The sequence below is a fragment of the Macrobrachium rosenbergii genome, chromosome 48, assembly GCF_040412425.1.
Source record: "Macrobrachium rosenbergii isolate ZJJX-2024 chromosome 48, ASM4041242v1, whole genome shotgun sequence".
In the NCBI taxonomy this organism is placed as follows: Eukaryota; Metazoa; Arthropoda; class Malacostraca; order Decapoda; family Palaemonidae; genus Macrobrachium; species Macrobrachium rosenbergii.
In genome coordinates, this window is record NC_089788.1 from 44,607,700 (window position 1) to 44,628,271 (window position 20,572).

At 35.6% G+C, this 20,572-nt stretch overlaps 1 protein-coding gene across 2 annotated transcripts in view; it reads left to right on the forward strand.

The window, feature by feature from the left end:
* LOC136831367 (uncharacterized) overlaps nt 1–14,165 on the forward strand; it is a 16,241-nt gene extending 2,076 nt beyond the window's left edge. The window contains exons 3-6 of one of the 2 annotated variants that reach the window (XM_067091691.1): nt 942–1,709; nt 2,727–2,897; nt 11,442–11,624; nt 13,142–14,165. In XM_067091691.1, coding sequence (XP_066947792.1) covers nt 942–1,709; nt 2,727–2,897; nt 11,442–11,624; nt 13,142–13,678 — 1,659 coding nt within the window. In that variant the 3' untranslated portion in view covers nt 13,679–14,165. The remainder of the gene's footprint in view (nt 1–941; nt 1,710–2,726; nt 2,898–11,441; nt 11,625–13,141) is intronic. The other variant, XM_067091692.1, reaches the window with a different exon arrangement.
* Nucleotides 14,166–20,572: the final 6,407 nt, after the last annotated feature.

A 20,572-nucleotide genomic window follows, 5' to 3' on the forward strand; every position in this document is an offset into this window, starting at 1 on the left:
GTTTGGAAGGGAGAGGAACAGTCAACGTTCAGCAACATTTCAAGAAATTTTGACGATTTCTTTTAGATTGAGCCGATGGACTGCCTCTCCGTCGGGTTGCTGTCAAAACATTTGATCGGGAGAACAAATACTTGTGATGTATAAGATCATCTTAGTGTAAAAACAAACTTTTACCTTTCTTGATCAGAGGATGAAGGTGAAAAAAGTGAATCTTTGCTGTGAAGAAATTTAGAATAAATCTCATTCTTGCAAACTTTTGAGCGTGGGAATAAATGCCAGTAGGGTATTCCATGGAAGAATCTCAACTATTGCTGATGTCATAACGAGCAATATCATTGATGTCCATGACTTGCTTGTTGTTATTAATTGCCGTAACAAAAGTTTTCTCAAAATGATTTTGTTTCCCTGGTCTGGGCCTTTTATGGTCTGACGTAAAAGCCTCTATAAGAATAAAGCTGGAATATAAAGATCTGCTTTACCTATTATGACATGATTTTTTTTTCTTTGTTATGGTATGTGATGTAAAGAATTGGCGGCTGGCGTTCTGCTTTCCTTCACTAAGCGCCAGCCAAGCATTCAAATCATTCTGTTGACTAAGACGGCGATGACATGACCGCGATCCAACATGTCATTCCTTCTTACCAGATTTCTCTTATTTCTTTGATTATTAATAGTTTCCCGAAAATTATAAAATTTTTTAAAAAAGTTGTTAGAGTATAATCAATTACGTTAATGAATTCTCTGGTGACCAAAGCTGATTGAGCTCGGCCTATTACCTCTCCTTCAGTTAAACTTAATGAGATAGGCTACTGCATAGCTACCAGGTCATTTTTCTTCTGTGGCTTAGTCAAAGACGCGGGAACTGTGCAATTCAGAGAATTCTATGTTTCGGAAATGGAGATTACTGAATACTACTAACCATTTCTTCATTCTATGACCAGGGACCTACAGAAATATGTTTATGCTGCAGAGTGGCATTCGGCGTGGTCAGACGGCCCGTTACTTTAAGCTGTTGTCACAGAGTCTGCGAATGCTGCGTAAAAGCTGCGATAACCGAGAATCGGCGTAAAATGTGCCCCGAGTGTGGTCAGACCTTCGAATCCTTCACGCCATCTACCAGAAAGAAGTTAGGAATACCAGTGCTTCCTCATCTAGGGCCTGGGAGAACGTTGAGCGTCCGTTCCCAGGGATGCGAAGGACCAAGGGTTCCTAACTCAAAATTTAGTGAGAGACCCAGCCTTTGCTCCCAAAGCAGGTCCGTCCTATGTGACAGCAAGCGATCGAGCAAATTGGATGGGTTCCTCAGCAATCACCTGGATGCCTGCAACGAGATCACGGAGAACTGCCAGAACTTGCTGTCCCTCACCGCGATCGCTATGAAGGGCAACGAAATGATGAAGAAAAATTTGTTGCAGTGCAATAAGAAGCTGGAGGCCGTCATCGAAAAGAGCGCGAAACTCAAAGCGGAGAACGCGAAGAGGATCAAGAGTCTGGACAAGGACAGCGCCACTCTGAAGGCTTATCGTTGTGACATTGAAGCCGATTCGAAGAAGATCCGCGCCTTCAAGGGAAAGTTAGACCTTGTAAATAGATTTAAAGATGCTGTTCCGCTTACTGATCAAGATCCCCACGTCGAGGTCTCGACCCGTTTGACGGATATTCAAAGCTGCCTGAAAACTGGAGAACTTACAAGGAATAGGTTCCAACAGGTCAGTACTCATTCACATGTTTAAAACACTCAGTTCTGTATTGATTTCAAGAGACATTACAGTTTTGAACTACCTCTCTCTCTCTCTGAATATATATATATATATATATATATATATATATATATATATATATATATATATATATATATATATATATGTGTGTGTGTGTGTGTGTGTGTGTGTGTGTGTGTGTGTGTGTGAGTGTGTGCATACATACATACATACATACACACACATACATTTTACACACACATATATATATATATATATATATATATATATATATATATATATATATATATATATATATATATATATATATATATATATATATATATGTGTGTGTGTGTGTGTGTGTGTTTTCTAGTCAGAGAGAGAGAGAGAGAGAGAGAGAGAGAGAGAGAGAGAGAGAGAGAGAGAGAGAGAATCTGAATTGATGAATGGAATAGTGAATCAAATACGACTACATAGTAACTTATATCGTAGAAGGAACAGTTAGATTTTAGAGTCCGAACCTATTCAGGTAAAGCCCATAGATTATTGAAAGGTTGTTAATTAATAACTTAGACCAAACTGTAATGTAATAAGAAGTTATATGTGAGACAAGAAACAAGAATTTAAGTTGTAAGCCTTCAGAAAGAAAGCGCAGTATCTTGAAAAGTTGTTATTCGTGTAGAGAAAGCAGAAACCCAAACAAACTCGAAAAGTCATATTGAAATGGATACAGCTGGACATCATGAGTTATATACTCCTTATGAACTTGAAATCTCAGACGAAGTAACAAAAAAAAAATGTACCATGAAAAATTTAGCTGCAGTAAAAGCTAGAAGTTATATTATTAGAAAACTTATGATCCCGAAGATTCATTCAGTTCAAAACTTACTGGTTTTAGAAGACTTGGGCCAAACTCTTGGTACCTTGACAAATTACATCTAGGCAGGGAGAGCTAGACCAACATCGGAGTCGCAACGACTCTGAGGTTTACTAAATGACTTCACAATTCGAACATTCGAACAGATCTGCGAGGGACAGGCAAACAGCCTGGACATTGTGGAGGACTGCCTCAGCCAGCGATGGGAAGAGAGTAGCGAAGAGGACTGTGGCTCCAGCGATGAAGACCAGTATCTGGAGCCATGCAAAACAGCAGCTCTGTGTGCGAGCTACGCCATGCAGCCGAAAGAACTAGCGGTGAGTGCGGAATTTTATTATTACTCATTCGTTATTTACTTCTCTCTTTTGCCTCTTTTTCATAAGCAACGTTTGCGTTTAATTCTATGAAAATTTCCTGTGATAATTAGTGGACTTGTAGGTTAGTTTCATAGAAAACCTCTGGTAATAATAATAATAATAATAATAATAATAATAATAATAATAATAATAATAATAATAATAATAATAATAATAAAATAAAGGATTAAAAACACCCATAAAAAGTCAAGAACTGAAGATGTTTTGCTAAATTTACAGCATACCCAAGTTCTCCGGAAGCATCTGTTCCGGGGAGAACTGATTGAATGTGAGTAATGTATGAGATGCCATGCAGACCGCTTCACGGGAAACATGTCGTCTTCTCTACCACTAGAAAGGCCGAGGTCCTACACTTACCATTAGCGGCCGAGCGGTCATTTTGACTGCTTTTATAGAAAAAGATCTAATTTCCCAATAAAATTAGTTTAGTAGTTCTCTTGCGACTTTATGTCAGTTAGTATACCATTTATAAGGAAATGAGAGGGGAATTACATGATAAGAATATGTCTAGAAAGTAGTGCATAGTGCTGTTCATATTACATACAAAATTTTTCCAGTCTAAACTGCTATAGGAATGAAAAAAAAATTATTGTCTTATTTATTTTCTTTATGATATTACATTTTCATAAAAAATCAACTTCCCAATTTGTTCCTCTAAACGAAAATATACAATAATAGGAAAAAATGTAAAAAAAATTCAAAACAAATAAAAATGTATATATTATGGGAAACCTGTCCCCCACATTGTTTAGGTTTCACTTGGTATTAGCCAAACAATGAGTAAAATTAACATTCTTATTGATTTTTGGAAATAATTTTGCTGTTTTGCATAGAATATAGTTATTAAAATTGCAGATATGAATAGGAAAAAAAAAATATTAGGTCTATGATGGAGAACATGTTTATCCTTACTTCTTGCACGATTTACAAAATACAATTTGTTTAGTTACAGCAGTGCATTTTCCACACACATATTTCTCACATTTTTTTGCAGGTCATACTTGTTTTGTTGTTTTTACACATGCAGATCTGGCATTGCTTCCGTTTCTTATTGGATTTACTACCAACCTCTTCCAAATTCTCATCAGAATGTTCGTCACTTTCAGCCATCTTTAAATTTGTAAAAGAATCTGCCAATTCCTTTGCTAATCCAAGATTAAAATCACGACGGCTCAGCTTTCCCGTATGACCTCTGAATGCAATATCCATGCATTGCTACTTGCAAGATCGAGAATATTGTAAAATATATGCACAGGCCAACGTCTGGAAGGGCACCTTGTGGAATAATTACGTGCCATTTGGTCAAGTACATCTACTCCAAATTTGGTCGCATTATAATACTCAACAGTTTTTGGCTTCTTCTTCTGTCCATCTCTGACTGAAACAGTACGATGAAGTGAACTGAGTATAAAGTCTGTCTTGTTTTTCTTGCTTTGGTATACTGTCAATGTTGTATCCTCATTCTTCAGCAGATGTGTATCATTTAGTTGACCTTTCCATGACTTTATTTGAGGTGGAATTTCTTTACGGTCTCGATTCATTGTGCCAACAATACTGTGTTTTTTTTGCTTTCAAATGTTCTGCTAACTGAAGAGATGTGAAGAAATTGTCAGCTGTGACATTTCTACCTTTCCCAGTGAATGGTTCCATTAGTCGTAGCACAACATAAGCTGATAAGGGTTGATTTCCTGGTCGAAATGCATCTTTTCCCAAGTAAGGAAATGCGTTTAACATATACTTTGATTCTGTATCAGCAGCAACCCAAAACTTTATTTAAAATTTGTCTGTTTTTTTTTTTTTTTTTTTTTTTTGCCATATACTGTAGAAAAGGACATCTGCATTTTCAGGGAAAAAGTTGTTCAACAATTGTGATGTTCTCGTGTGGCTTATAAGCGGCTCTGCAATTCCCAAAAACATCTATCCCACGCTTCAGAAATATTAGTAAATTTATGTGCGTAAATGTTCTGACCTTATCGTTTTTATGTCAAATCTTATAAACCGCATTACCTCCTTGAATTTTTGACGTGGCATTGTATCCCTGAAAAAGGGTGGACCCCATTTTCTTTACCATGAATGATCAGTTGCCCGATTCTTTGCCAAAATCCCACGAGCATACATGATTCCAATTGCTGAAAGAATTTCTACATGAGATACTTAATACTTTATAATCATCGCTTTTCAAGACTCTTCTGCCTTCAGCTTCAGTGCACTTCCTGATGTGTTGAATAATATAATCATCTATGAGTATCCCAAAGACACTCATGTAGATGCTTTTTTGTGTAAGGCGTTTTGCAAAAGAGGTAGGGCCAGGAGTTTCCCTCAAAATGTTTTGCTGTGAAAATCTTCCACAATCTTCAGCTGTAAGAGACATTACTTTCGACACCGTACCGCATTTAGCTCTAATCGTGTTTGATGATGAATCTTCGTCTTGAAATGGACGTTCCTCTGTAAAAATAAATAAATGTACATAAAAAGGATGCAGGAAGAGAAAAATTACACAGCAATATTTCAACACAGTATAATAATAATAATAATAATAATAATAATAATAATAATAATAATAGAAAACAATGAGCAACACACATAACACGGTTTCTATATGAAGAAAAATGTTAGCACAAGATATATATATATATATATATATATATATATATATATATATATATATATATATATATATATATATATATATATATATATATATATATATATATATATATATATATATATATATATATATATATATATATATATATATATATATATATATATATATATATATATATATATATTACAAAGGACATGAAACTCAGAGAGAGAGAGAGAGAGAGAGAGAGAGAGAGAGAATATGATACTAACCTACATTCGATGTAATCACTTCAGACTCTCATCGCCCTCAGATTGGTTGACTTCATCATCATAACTTGATGAGCCCTCTTCTTCCACAACGTACTCACCTTCACTAACTTCCCCGTCAGAATCTGAACCTGAATCTTTCAACAATTCTGCTAATTTTTCATATTCACCCAAACTTCGGTGAGACATATTGAGTGTGGGAATGCTGAACGCTTACTAATCTAGCTAAGAAGTGTATGCGGTGACGGAATTGAGCGCGTCTTTCCGGCGAGGCTTGTACTGTAGACGGGCCAGTCAAAATGACTCCTTGGCCGTATGTGGTAGTGCGGCTGTATTTAAAAAAAATAACAAGCACAATAATTAAATTCTTTTAGCATAATGAACTGCTCAATAAGGTAAGAGAAGTCATGATGTATCAACTGAATTACGATGATAGATAAGCCATGCAAAGCATCTCTATTTCCAAAAGCAGTCAAAATAACTGCTTTGCCATTCTAGTGCTAATCACTGGAAATCTTCCCATTAAATGATCATATTCAGCAGAATTACCGGGTATCTGCCCAGGTACGGAGGTTTCCGAAAAGCGTTAGTTGTTATTTTACTAATAGTGCATCTTTCATACTCACCTTGTTTTGGGAGATTCTCGTCTTGAGCATTTTTGAACGGTGATATTTTTTTTTTTTTATGTGCATCGTCACCACTGTTGTCATCTCTATCATTTTACCTTTGTTGCTGTGACTACAACTTGATACATCCATAACCAGCCAGTCCAATCATCTTCAGCATTGTCTGAATCTTCATCAACTGAGGATTGTCTTGCAGCCAACTCGAACTGCGATACATTGTTCCATCTCTCTCTCTCTCTCTCTCGTGTTTATAGCAAGGTATTGTTTGAGACGAAATATTTATAAGCACAGTATGTGAGTGACTAAACAGTTACAGACACATAGGCCCACACACACACACACACGTATGATACATGTATACTGTGTGTACGTACACACGTGCACAGACACTCCCAGGGGCTTATATCAGTCGCTCGATTCTTTTATCAATCCATTAACCAGTCGGCATATATTCTAGGGAAGCAGAGATGATGACGGCAATCGTTGGTTTTCCAAACCTTCTGAGGGAAACATCAGTGTCATAAGTGCTACTAAATCAGATTTTGATAAAAAAAAAAGTTTGTTATAACTACTTCTCTATCCTATTGATTCAAAAAAAGTTGGTGTTATAACTGTGCCTCTGCCCGACATAGGAAAAACTATATGATTTTAGTAGAAGCGTTTATAACATAACTGATTCTCTATCCGATTTTGGAAAAAAACAATAGTGTTACGACTATACCTCTGTCAGACTTCAGAAATGAATTAGAGTTACAACTTCTCCTCTATCGAATTTTGGTAAAAACGTTAGTGTTAAAACAACTCCTGTATCCGATTTTGGAAAAAAAGCGTTAGCCTTATAACAACAACTATATCCATTTTTGGAAAAAAGTTAGTGTTATAACTACTCCTCTATCGTAATAAAAAAAAAAAAAAAACTTTGTCATATAACTACCCGTCTATCCGACTTAGGAAAATCTATCCGATTTCGGAAAAAAAACGATAGTCTATAACTACTCTGCCGTCCGATTCTGGAAAAACGTTAGTTACAACTACTCTATCCGATTTTGGATAAAAAGTCAGTGTTATAAATACTTCTCTATCCGATTTCGGAAAAAAAGATAGTGCTATAACTGATCCTATATCGATTTAAAAAAAAAAAAAAGTTAATGTTATAACTACTCCCCTAACAGATTTTGGAAAAAATGTTAGTTACAACAATAATGTTTTTCCAAAGTCGGTTAGAGAGGTAGTTATGACACTAGTGTTTATTTTTCAGAATTGGATAGAGGAGTTGTTCAAACACTAACGATTTTTCCAATTACCCCTCCGTCCCATTCTGGAAAAATCGTTAGTGTTAGAACAACTCCTCTATTCGACTTTGAAAAATAAACACTAACCGACTTTGGAAAAACACCACTGTTGTAACTACATCTCTATCAGATTTAAAAAAAAAGAATGAGTTTTATAACTACTTCTCTTACCCATTTCAGAAAAAAGTAGTGTTATAACTACTACCTCCAGCCGATTTCGGAAAACAACGTTAATGTTATGACTACTATCCTTCCGATTTTGAAAAAAAAAACGTCGTTGTTATAACTACTGCTCTATCAAATTTAAAATAAAAAAAACTGTATAACTAATCCTCTATCTGATTTTGGAAAAATAATCATTAATGCTGTAACAACTGCTCTGTCCGATTAAAAAAAAAAAATTAGATGTGACTACTCCTCAATCCGATTTTGGAAAACGACATTATTATAACTACTCCTCTATTCCAATTTGGAAATAAAGTTAGTTTTATGTCTACTCCTCTATCTGATTTTAAAAAATCTTTAGTTTTATAACTACTACTCTATCTAATTTTGGTAAATTTTTGAACAAAATTAATGTTATTATTACTCGTCTGCTACATTTCAAAAAAAAAAGCTAGTGATATAACTACTCTATCCAATTTCAGAGGGAACGTTAGTGTTATAACTTTACCTCTATCCAGAAAAAAAGTTAGTGTTATAACTACTCCTCTATCCAAGTATAAAAAACTTTAGTGTTATAACTACTCCCATATTTGATTTAAAAAAAAAGTTTGCTTAACAACTACTCCTGTATCTGATTTTGGAGAAATATTAGTGCTATAACTACTTCCCTGTCCTATTTCAGAAAAAAATGTTACTTCTGTAACTACTTCTCTATCCGATTTGAGTAAAAAAAGGTTGTGTTATGACTACTCTATCCGATTTCGGAAAAAACCTTAGTGTTATAATTACTCCTTTATCCAGTCTTGGAAAAACATTATTTTTCTAACTACTCCTCTATCAGGTTTGGAGAAAAAAAAAAAGTGCTGTATCTACTCTCTGTCAGATCTGCTGTCAGAAAAAATCGTTAATGTTATAACTCCTCCTCTATCAGATTTCATAAAAGAAAGTCAGTGATATAACTACGCCTCTATCCGACATCGGAAAAACATTAGTGTTATAACTGCTTCTCAGTCCGTTTTTGGAAAAAAGTTATTGCTGTAACTACAGTACTCTTTTATCAGATTTTGGAAAAAATATGCTAGTCTGATGACTACTCATCTACGTTAGTGTTTTCGCTACTACTTCATCCGATTTCTAAAAAAAAAAAAAAATAAATAGTGTTATACTGTAAGTACGCCGATTAAAAAAAAAAAAAAACAGTAGTTTTTCGTGTCACTTCTTACTAATTTCTTGAACGTCCTATTTCCGAAACGAATGTATAATTACACTGAGCCACGTGTATAGCGTTTAGTGTAATCTCAGACGACTTAGTTATACGTTTTACGGAGTGAGGTAGGCAATATTGACAAAGAAAGATAATAATAAACATGCATTAACTTTGTTACGATGCCCTTTTGGAGAGCGGATACCGGAAATCGCTTAACGCAGAGTCGCATCCGGTTGCTAAGCCTTTTGGGAATTTCAAATCTTGCAAAAATTTTTCCTTTTTTTTTATCTTTAAAGATAGCCAGCTTGCTTCGATGAACTCTCTCCTATCCCACATTACGTGATATTCAGGGATTCAGTTTTCTTCTTGGATCAATTCTATCCCAAGAAAGCGGCCTCTCATGATTTGGTAATTTGCGAAGAAGTATTTAAACTCCAGAGACAGCGAGATGATTTCAATAATAGTAACAGTCTAGTAAATATGATGTAAGACATTTTTGTATATGATAAACAAACCATTAAGGTAAATTTTGAACGTTATTATTTTCCATTTATATTTAAATTTTGGCGTGAAATATATAACACAGACACACACACACACACACACACACACACACACACACACATATATATATATATATATATATATATATATATATATATATATATATATATATATATATATATATATGTGTGTGTGTGTGTGTGTGTGTGTGTGTGTGTGATATATATATATATATATATATATATATATATATATATATATATATATATATATATATATGTGTGTGTGTGTGTGTGTGTGTGTGTGTGTGTGTGTGTGTGTGTGTGTGTTTTGTGTGTACATATACCAAATACTTTATTCCTTCAGAGGAGGCAATGACAGGTTTTACATTTTTCACTTTCGTTCTCAGAAAGTCTTTTGGTACGAAATTACTAGCTTTATGACTTTTTTATTCCACAGTCCTCTAACAACCAGGTACCTAATTTACTGTTTAGGTCAACAGAGACGAAATGATTTTAACAGTGTGACTAACCACTCGTTCTGTTTGCACATCTAATTGTATGTATCTATCTATCTATCTCTTTATCTACCTTTGTATCTATCTATGTATCTATCTATGTATGTATCTATCTATTATATATATATATATATATATATATATATATATATATATATATATATATATATATATATATATATATATATATATATATATATATATATATATATATATATATATATATATATATATATATATATATATATATATATATATATATATATATATATATATATATATATAAAGGCAATTGTGACAATTGCCTTATTTACACATTCATCACGTTCCATATGTTCGTGATTCAGTTATATATACATACATACATATACTAACGAATCGGGGGTGGGGGGGGCACATGGGCACGTGCCCCCAAGAAAAAAATGACAAAATAATAATATTGAAGATTCAGATAATAATAATATAAATGAGGAACATACAAATAGGAAAAAATCTATTATAGAATTAATGATAAAATTTAGAGAACAACAGCAACAACAACAACAATAATAATAATAATAATAATAATAATAATAATAATAATAATAATAATAATAATAATAATAATAATAATAATAATAATAATAATAATGGATTCGGTATTTCCTGATACCATAGGCAATTTCTTCCCATTTCATAATTTATACTTAAATACTGAATGATAATCTGAAGAAAATACTATGATACTATAGAAATACTTCACGTAAAGCTAGCATTTTCCAGTAGCTTTTACAAAAGTCACCTATCCCAAAATATTTATAGGTTATCAATCATCACACCTAATGTTATAAAGGTGAGTAAATATTTCAGATATCAGCTAACGAGTTTTAAATAAAATACACTCATTATCCCTCTCTCTCTTTCTCTCTTTTATATATTTGTACAGTATATATATATATATATATATATATATATATATATATATATATATATATATATATATATATATATATATATATATATGTATGTGTGTGTGTGTGTGTGTGTGTGTGTGTATGTACGTATGTATATATATACTGTATGTATAATATGAAAATTGGTGCCCCCATGAAATTTTTCTGGATCTGCTAGTGCATATATATATATATATATATATATATATATATATATATATATATATATATATATATATATATATATATATATATATGTGTGTGTGTGTGTGTGTGTGTGTGTGTGTGTGTTTGTGTGTGCGTGTGACTGTACATTCACCTATGCATATATTAAATATTAAATTGCTGATCTGTCACCTGATCAATCCCAAACTTTCTTCAACAGGCCAGTGAACTGAGACGAATGGCTCAGCACACCAAGTGCCAAATCCTGAAAGGAATCGTCTTCGCTGCTCAGAATTTCAAATGCAGACAAAGGTTTGCCCGGTTGTTTATCTCGGAGAACGACGAGCTGATGATGGGTCACCTGCAAGATCTGGATTTGCCTCCAGGTGCCCACATTGTTGAGGTAAGAGGAAAATCTCGGGAACGGCTTTAATCATGGGATTGTAGTCACTGTCCACTTTGATCTGAAGAGTAAACTCCTCTGGGACGGGCAGCCTAATGCCCTTTTCTCACCTGACCCTAACACAACAAAGGAGAGCGTGCCCTCATGGCAGAATTTGCAAAGCCTCCCTTAGGGGTGTGCGGGGCAGGATTTCCAAGTGTAATGTGGTTTATATCACACAGTATGGGTCCCAATCATACTGGGAATTCAACCTCAGCTTTCATTGTAAATTCATCATTTAACCGAGTACATTGGGGCACCATTTCAGTGTGAATTGCCTAAAATGATAACCATTCTGTTGGCAGTGATGCCTCATTGGGTTGTGGGTCGTTGTTACTGCTGTTTTAGTTTAAGCGGGCTCCTGCTCTTGGGCAGTCCGTACTTGGACTGATACCTGTGGAAGAGAAATTAGGAAAGAAACGACAAGAGGATAAAACTGATAACTTTACAAAATAAATTTGTTGTTTATTCAACTCTTTCTAAGGGCCGAAAGGAAGGGAGGGCAAAGTGTTTGTTAGCCCAATGTACTTGGTAGGAAAAGGTCGAGACTACTGGTTAATACTGGACACGGGTGACCATAAATTTTGGGTCCCTTAAAAGAATTTTTCCTCAATATCCATGTCATTTTGTTCTCAGGTGGCCTGAAAATATACTTATCACAAGATACTGTAGGTAGCAAATTCTTTATAGTTTTCTAACCAGTGTCCTACTGACTGAGAATTGATGGCACAAAAGGACCTAAAATACTATAATATATAATACCTTTGCTGTGCATCATACCGAATACGTACTTTCGCTAACGCTTATGTAAACTAGTACGTGACAGAATTCCATAGGAGAAAAAAACGAAAGAAGAAGAATAGTAATTTTAGAAATCTTTTCCTGTCGTCACATGATGTCGAAAAGGAGGTCCTGAAACGTTTCTGCACAACAGTCATTCTAGCGAGATGCATATCCGGTGTCGCGAACATAAGCGCTGTCTTTTCTTTAATTTAGAAATAAAATGAAATATGAAACGTCTGATAATATCCAACGAAGAGTATACCTAAGAGAAGAGAAAGAGATAAGAATTCCGAAATGTTTAAATTCCGATGGATATTGAGTCCCAATGTAATCATCAGATTACTTTGTGCTGTATTTCTCTCTTATGACTAATAATTATAATGACATCATTTAACAGAAGTCAGACTAATTCCTAACACGACATAACCATGACCATTACAAAGTATTTACAAAAAGACCGGGAGTATTCCCACTCGATGATAAAACGTAGAGGAAACCAAGTTGCAACCTTACTAGTACTGCATCTTAATGCAGGTTACAGGTAGGTTTCTTTCTTCAGGAAAGAAAGCTTGCATAGTAGAGTTCGCAAAACATTTTTTATATTCATTATCAGTTAAGGTATCGAAGGCATTACTAAGAAAATTTAAATGGAAAATGACAGACACTGATCTTTTGTCCTCTTCTTCCTTCAACAGTACAGCGCAATCATGGGACTCCAGGAGTCCTACTCCCAACAGAACTTCCTCGATCTCAGCAACGCAAGATCGCACATCGGACGCCTGTACATCAACATCTTTCCACAGGACATGAGAGGCCGTCAGTTCCACGTGTTGTGCACCGGCGAGATGGGACCCTCCTACGCGAACACCAGAATCCTGGAAGTCTGCAACAAGGGCCACGAGAAACTGGAATCGCTGCGATGCGGCGATTATGAATACAACAACGGCACCGGAGGGAAGGTCCTGGTTCCTTTCATCCCAGACGATGCAACTCAAGGGCAGACGTCTGCTCTGGCAGGGTCGCTCACGGCGACGGGAAGGTGTGAAGACAGGATAGCCGGACAGTTCAGGATCTATATGAGACACGACACGAATAGGAAGTGCAGCACGGCCTTCGCCAGAATCCACAGCGGGATGTGCATCTTGCAAAGGGCCATTGTGCGCCACCCCAATATCGCCGAAGTCTTCATAAAAGAGTGTGGGGTCGTCTTGTGGAAACTGGGAAGCACGTAGTTCTTGAAAGAATTAAGGCACCAACTGAGCCAATAAGATTAGATAACTGTGTTTATTGAAGTGCCTAGGATACTGTCCGGCGTTTCCGTGGCTCAAAAATATTTCTTTTCTGCATGCACCGTTCCCTCTTGCAAGCTAAAATGTATGCACACTAAATCCTACTCGTTGGCACCTAAAGGGAGACAGACATTACATGAAAATTGTTAATATGAAGGAAAATTTTACTGATACATTCCCTTGAGGCAGCTAATATTTTATTAGGCTTAAGTAACTTAAGTAGATATATCCGACACTATTAAACAAGTTTCTTTTTCTGTCTGTCTGTCTGTCTGTCTCTTTCTCTCTCTCGGTTGCAGAAGACCAGCCTTGTAGTTTTTGCAAGTGATGACAGATTTCTCCATAAAAGTGTATGTTAATTTGTCTGTTGCAAAACACACACACACACGCGCACACACACACGCATATATATATATATATATATATATATATATATATATATATATATATATATATATATATATATATATATATATATATATATATATATATACATACACACACACACACACAACATTAAGGTATTTTTTTGAAAACGTGGCAATGCCAGAGGATTGGTTAAAACAAAAACAAGGTGATTAGTGCATTCGCACTGTACCGGCGAGCCGAGGACTGACGGGCTGTAACACAAAAACGACCACACTGTTGGTCACTTGATGCATTATCAGAGGAGGCTCACCAGCACAGCGTCGAGGCTCTCTGTGCATATTGCGTCATTCAGCTGTCTAAGTGAAGTTCCATTTAGAATTTGGGTTTTTGTTTTCAGTTTTGAGTTCCTGATTTAATACTTCAAGTTTTAGCTTTCTGTAAAAGAACTATTGAGATGCCTATTGGTCTATCCGTCCGCACTGTTTCTGTCCTCCCTCAGATCTTAAAAATTCCTGAGGCTAGGGGGCTGCAAATTGGTACATCCACCTTCCAATCATCAAGCATAGCATATTTCAGCCCTCTAGCCTCAGTAGTTTTTATTTTATTTAAGATTAAAGTTAGCCATGATCATGAGTCTGGCAACGCTATAGGACAGGCCACCACCGGGCCGTGGCTGAAAGTTTCATGGGTCGCGGTTCATACAGCATTATACTCTGTAAAGAAAATTCGACTGCGCCGAAGAAACTTCGGCGCATTTTTACTTGTTTATTTTTAGTTCTAATTCCTAATTTTTTCCTTTATTTTAATTTTTTCTCATTTTGGAGATCTTGTTTCACTGACCAGTTGCTTTTTAATTTTTAAGTTTATATATTTTCATTTTTAGTTTAAGATTGAACGGACTTGGTGGGCTCCCACATTCCAGATGTTGAGAAGTTGATGATACTGAAGCTTAAGTATTTAGGTAGTTTAGGATGAAGTGACAGATTTTAAATACTCCGATATTCTCTCAGTTTTTTTGCATCAACATTTCTTCTGTTTTCAACATTTCCTCAATAATTTTTGTTAATCCCAAGGCATTTGTTATTAGCTGTCATTATAAAGGCACATAATTATATTTTTACATTTTGATTTGATACGTAATAAAAAATAGCTGTTGAATATCTTTTGTTAATTTCCTATTCATGTTTTTATTTTCTTAAATTTTGTCTCCATTCATCAGTTGCCTCCATGATTTTATTCAATGCTTGAATTGATCAAGGAAATTTATATTTTTAAATTCCTTTTCATTTTTATACTCAGTACTTACAAGAGTGAATAGTTTTCATTGGGCAATATTTTTTATCGAAATTAGTTTCATATATTAATGATTACTTTATTTATTTACTTATTAGAATTTTCTGTAATAAATTGTCTGAATTTATGAGTCATAAGAAATCTGAATGCCGAAATCCAAAGGACCGGTGAGATGTACTTATAAATTCATGTATATTTTTGTGCTGCAGCAAAGGAAGAGTTCTTCCTTTGTACTCAATAAAATTCACATAAAATGGTGGCGCTGGCTAAGTCCCTCTGAGGTCAATCTCTAAGAAACAGATTATTATTACTATTAATATCATCATTACGGATTTGCTTCTAGCAGAATAAGCCACCAACGTCATCATCGACGACCTTGACTCCCAAGAGAACTAGAAAATGAGAATATTTGGCTTAATTGCATGCGTAAGAAATAAAAAAAAAAACAGTAAAAATAATAAACACCAGAAGTAATCCTGATAGGAAATGAGAGGACTCAAAATGAACTGTTCTTTAACCATGTGGCATCACGATACCAGTTGCCATTGATCTCCTCTCCCCTCCCCCCCCTCCTCCCTCTCTCTCTCTCTCTCTCTCTCTCTCTCTCTCTCTCTCAATGTCACATACATCATGATCCACAAACACATTTTTGCTGGTCTCGTCTTTATTTCTAACATGAAATTAAGCAAAATATTCTCAGTTTCTAATTCTCCTGGGAGTGAAGGTCATCAATAGCGTTACTGACAGTCGTTTCCGTCGGGAATTGCATATTTTCTTCACATATTTGCTTGATTATCGTTGTTGAGAGAGAGAGAGAGAGAGAGAGAGAGAGAGAGAGAGAGAGAGAGAGAGAGAGAGAGAGAGAGAGATGGAGAAAAAGGGATAAGAATGAATAGAGAGAAAGAATATATAAATTTTTCTCGAAGCACCAAATTTATTTTTAAATATCCACGATCAATGGCACATGCACAAAAATATTTCTTTATTTTACCTTTTACCCCACGAAGGTATGTATTTAATATACGAAAGCTCTTCGTACCTAATCTTTAAGTTTCTCCTTTTCAGTGGTTTTCAATGCAAATATATATATATATATATATATATATATATATATATATATATATATATATATATATATATATATATATATATATATATATATATATATATATATATATATATATATATGTGTGTGTGTGTGTGTGTGTGTGTGTGTGTGTGTGTGTGTGTGTGTGGGTGTGTGTTTGTGTACTAGTAAATGCTCGTTATCTCTTACATTTGCTAGTCCATGGAAAATTCTTTCAAAAGCTCATTCAAAATCATATCTTGCTAGTCATAATAATTAAGGAGCTGAAAAATTAAGACTTGAAAGGTAGTCATGTTTCTTGCATCACCAAAGAACAAAATTTCAATCGTCTATGAACTCAAATGCATTTGTTGGGCAAAGAAAGTTTAACAATATAAAGCAATACAGTAAGCATAAGATCCTCAAATTTCACAATGACAGATTCAACTATTCGAATCTTATATAAAACAGCCTTTTTTTTTTCTCAAATTAGTACATTGACAATTGTTCTCAAAGTTATCAAAATCAGAATGATATATCTGCAGGACCTCTTTAAAAACGATATTGTCAGTCACAGTATGGTCTCCAAATTTCCCTTGCTATGAGTTCACAAAAACCTGCACATGAAATGAATCAAATGAACGAATGCGAGAGCAAGTGACATATAACTGGCCGTGTGTGAAGACGGGGCCGCGTAGGTAGACACCAACTTTGTCGAATGTTTGTCCTTGCACTTTGTTGATGGTCATTACATACGCTAACCTCACAGGAAATTGTCTGTGGCAAAGACTGAATGGTACATTGACATCGTCTTCAGTACTGATCGTGATACGGGCAAGAAAGTGGATTGTAACTCAGTGAGTTCCTGTAATTATTTTGACTTGCAGCACCATTGGTTTGATATCCATTACCACCAATCTAGTGCCGTTGCAAAGGCCCTTGGCCAAGCACAGACTTTCGAATAAGAATAACAATTGGCATGTGAGGGCAGCCCAGCCAACTTAACAGTGTTCAAGAATTCTACTGGATACATTTGCTGCTGTATCGTAACGTCCTCTCCTTCCACCTCCCCAATATAATCTACACCACGAAGCGATACCTTGCTGCCGAGCAATTTGTCGAAGATTTCCTCATTCCTTAGACGCACATCCTCATTGATTGGACAAAGCAGAACTTTTTGATGTATGGTGACATCGTCTGAAGTGAAAGACTGTCCTAAAAGCTTGTCACTTAGGTTCGCACAGCCACAATGCTGTGGTAAAGCAACCAAAAATTCAGTCTTGGCATTCTGAGGTCTTGGCAGTATGCCGTTACCAAGTTGCAACAACCATTGAGTAATGCAATTTCCTCTGGTAGAACTCGCATGTTAACCGTTAGTGGTAGCCTTTAAAAGTGCTGAAATACATGGCTGCTTTTTATGCTTTTTCTAATAATTTGCAGTCTGCTGCCTTGCTGTACGACGGGCAAGACCTGCTTAAATTCACCACCAAGCACAAATATTTTGCCACCAAATGGGGTGTTTATCTTCATCAGGTCACGTAAAACACGATCAATAATGTCCAACATGTCAGATGATGCCATAGGTGCTTCGTCCCAAATAATGACATCGGTTTTTTGAGTAAACGCCTTTTCTTTTTGGGACAAATTGCAGGAGAAATCAAGACGGATGTCCAGTGGGAGCTTGAATGCACTGTGATACGTCTGGCTGCCAGGCAAAAGAATGACTGCTATAACAGTGGATGCAACAGACAAGACTTTCCAGTTACGTCCATGAAGCATGTTTATTATGGTTTCGTACAGGTAGGTCTATCGACAAAAAAGCATTTTGGGCGCCTGTTGTTGTTGCTATTTTCTGCGGCCAAAATTGCATCAGCTGCAGCCCTTTGATTATTTAGGCTGCCAAACATTTCTTGTTCTCGTGCAGTATAGACTGCAGGATTTCCATTGAGCTCTTGTGGTGTTCAGCCATTGGTCCAGATTCAGGAATACCTTTTTCTGTGCAGTTGGTCTCAGCACCCTGCAAGTCAGTTTGGATTTGAAGGAAGGCTGAAGTTGAAACTATTTGACTGTTATTACCAGCATGTCGAAAATCTTCAGTCAGTTGGTGCTGAAACTCGTTCCATAATGTTTGAGCATTGTTTACCTCGCAATTTATGAATAGGGTCGAGAATAATGACGGCAATTGGTATGGCATAATATAAAGCTCAGCTTCCTCAATGCATTGACGCCATTCATCATCACTGAACACCAGACCTAACGCATGAGCTGCCTCGCGGAAGGCATTGTACACAACCCCATTTACAGTCTGCAGGTACTCAAAGGTCGTGGCACAAGGGAGGGGGAAGGGGAGGGGAGGGGAGGGAGGGGAGGGGAAGGGGGGGGAATGGAGAGGGAAGGGGAAAGGGGATGGGGAAGGAAAATGGAAAGGAGAAGGGGAAAGGGGAAGGGAAAAGGGAAAGGGGAAGGGCAGAGGGAAGTAGGGGAGAGGGACACACAACTCATGCAGAAAGGTAGCCAATGAAATTAATATATTATATATACACACACACACACACACACACACACACACATATATATATATATATATATATATATATATATATATATATATATATATATATATATATATATATATATATATATATATATATACTTGTATACTTGGTGTTTGTGTAATTTTTAATTACCATAATACGAGCTCCAATCCCGGCTGGGTATCAGGATATCTTCACTTCTTTCTTCATTTGGCTCTGTGCTTTATGATGACAAGCATTTCCAGTGTGGAGAAATCAAGAAGCGAAGAGAGCACTGCGTTTATTAAAAATTACGTACCTGGTAAAAATTGACTACTAAGAGATTCAGAGCCGATGAAATACTGTTTTTCAGAATCGGATAAAGGTGATAGTTGGCAAGTGTATATTTTATAACCCTACCTCATTTTTGCAAGTATTATTTGGTACCTACATTCAATAGTTCCGGTACTTATCAGAGTAAAAGTGTGTTTCCTATGTCAGAGCCATCAAAATGGCAGGTAAGGGTTTTGAACGCAATATTGACGTTAACCTATGACGTCATGGGTCTCCACCCACAGAGATGACGTATCTTAGAGGTACCTGCTCATTACGGTAATTCACCTGCTGACGCATTAAGGAGGTAGACAAAGCTCCACCTGCATGGGGGATTTGGGAGGAAGTGATCAAACCTTCTCTTTCTCTTGGCCTTGTTAGTACCCATCCTGGGCTTCAGCGATATCAATGAGGGTGAGCAGAATTTGTCATCGTCCCCTTGATTCCATTATCATTCTCAATAATTTTATTATTATTATTATTATTATTATTATTATTATTATTATTATTATTATTATTATTATTATTATTATTACTTTGTGGAGTTTTTATCGCAACTTCCACAGCAGTTGTTGGGACTAAGTTGTTAGCTTGGAATTCCTTCCATTTTCTAGATATTCGTATTGTTTCTACTTTACAAATAATTCAGTGTATGTAATTCGTCCACATAATGAACCAGTCTATAACTCATTTGTTAGATCTACATCTATTCAGGGAAGGAATACAAAAAGACAATCTATTTTTGTTTCACTTCAGCTTTCGACACTGTAATATTCTATTTGCAGCAAGTTAAGAGCAGTCACTTGAAGCAGAACTCAAATGAAAATCAATGATACCTCATTTCCCTCAATTGTTAGAGGTGTAAAGGCGAACGCCATTGTTTTATTTTAGATAATGTAACCCATTGCTATTTTGCTTGTTTTTTTTTTCTTTTATTCATATTATACAGTACCCTAAACAGCGCTCGTATACTTGCTGCAATGGGAGGAGTAAAGATTTTGAGGGTAAGCGATTATTTGCCTACTTAATATTAATCAAATGTAACACGATTTACATATGCATGGAAAGGAAAATATATTGAAATCAGTTTGGATGAGGAACATATTGTTATATTCATTGTGTTTTAATAAATATGTTTTAGGTGTACAGATAAAATGTTTAACATTATACATAATTTGTTTACAAAATGTCTTCATCGTCATTCTCGAGGAAGAGGTTATCATCCCTGTCCTCATCATTGCTAGCGATGGCAATGATGACTGA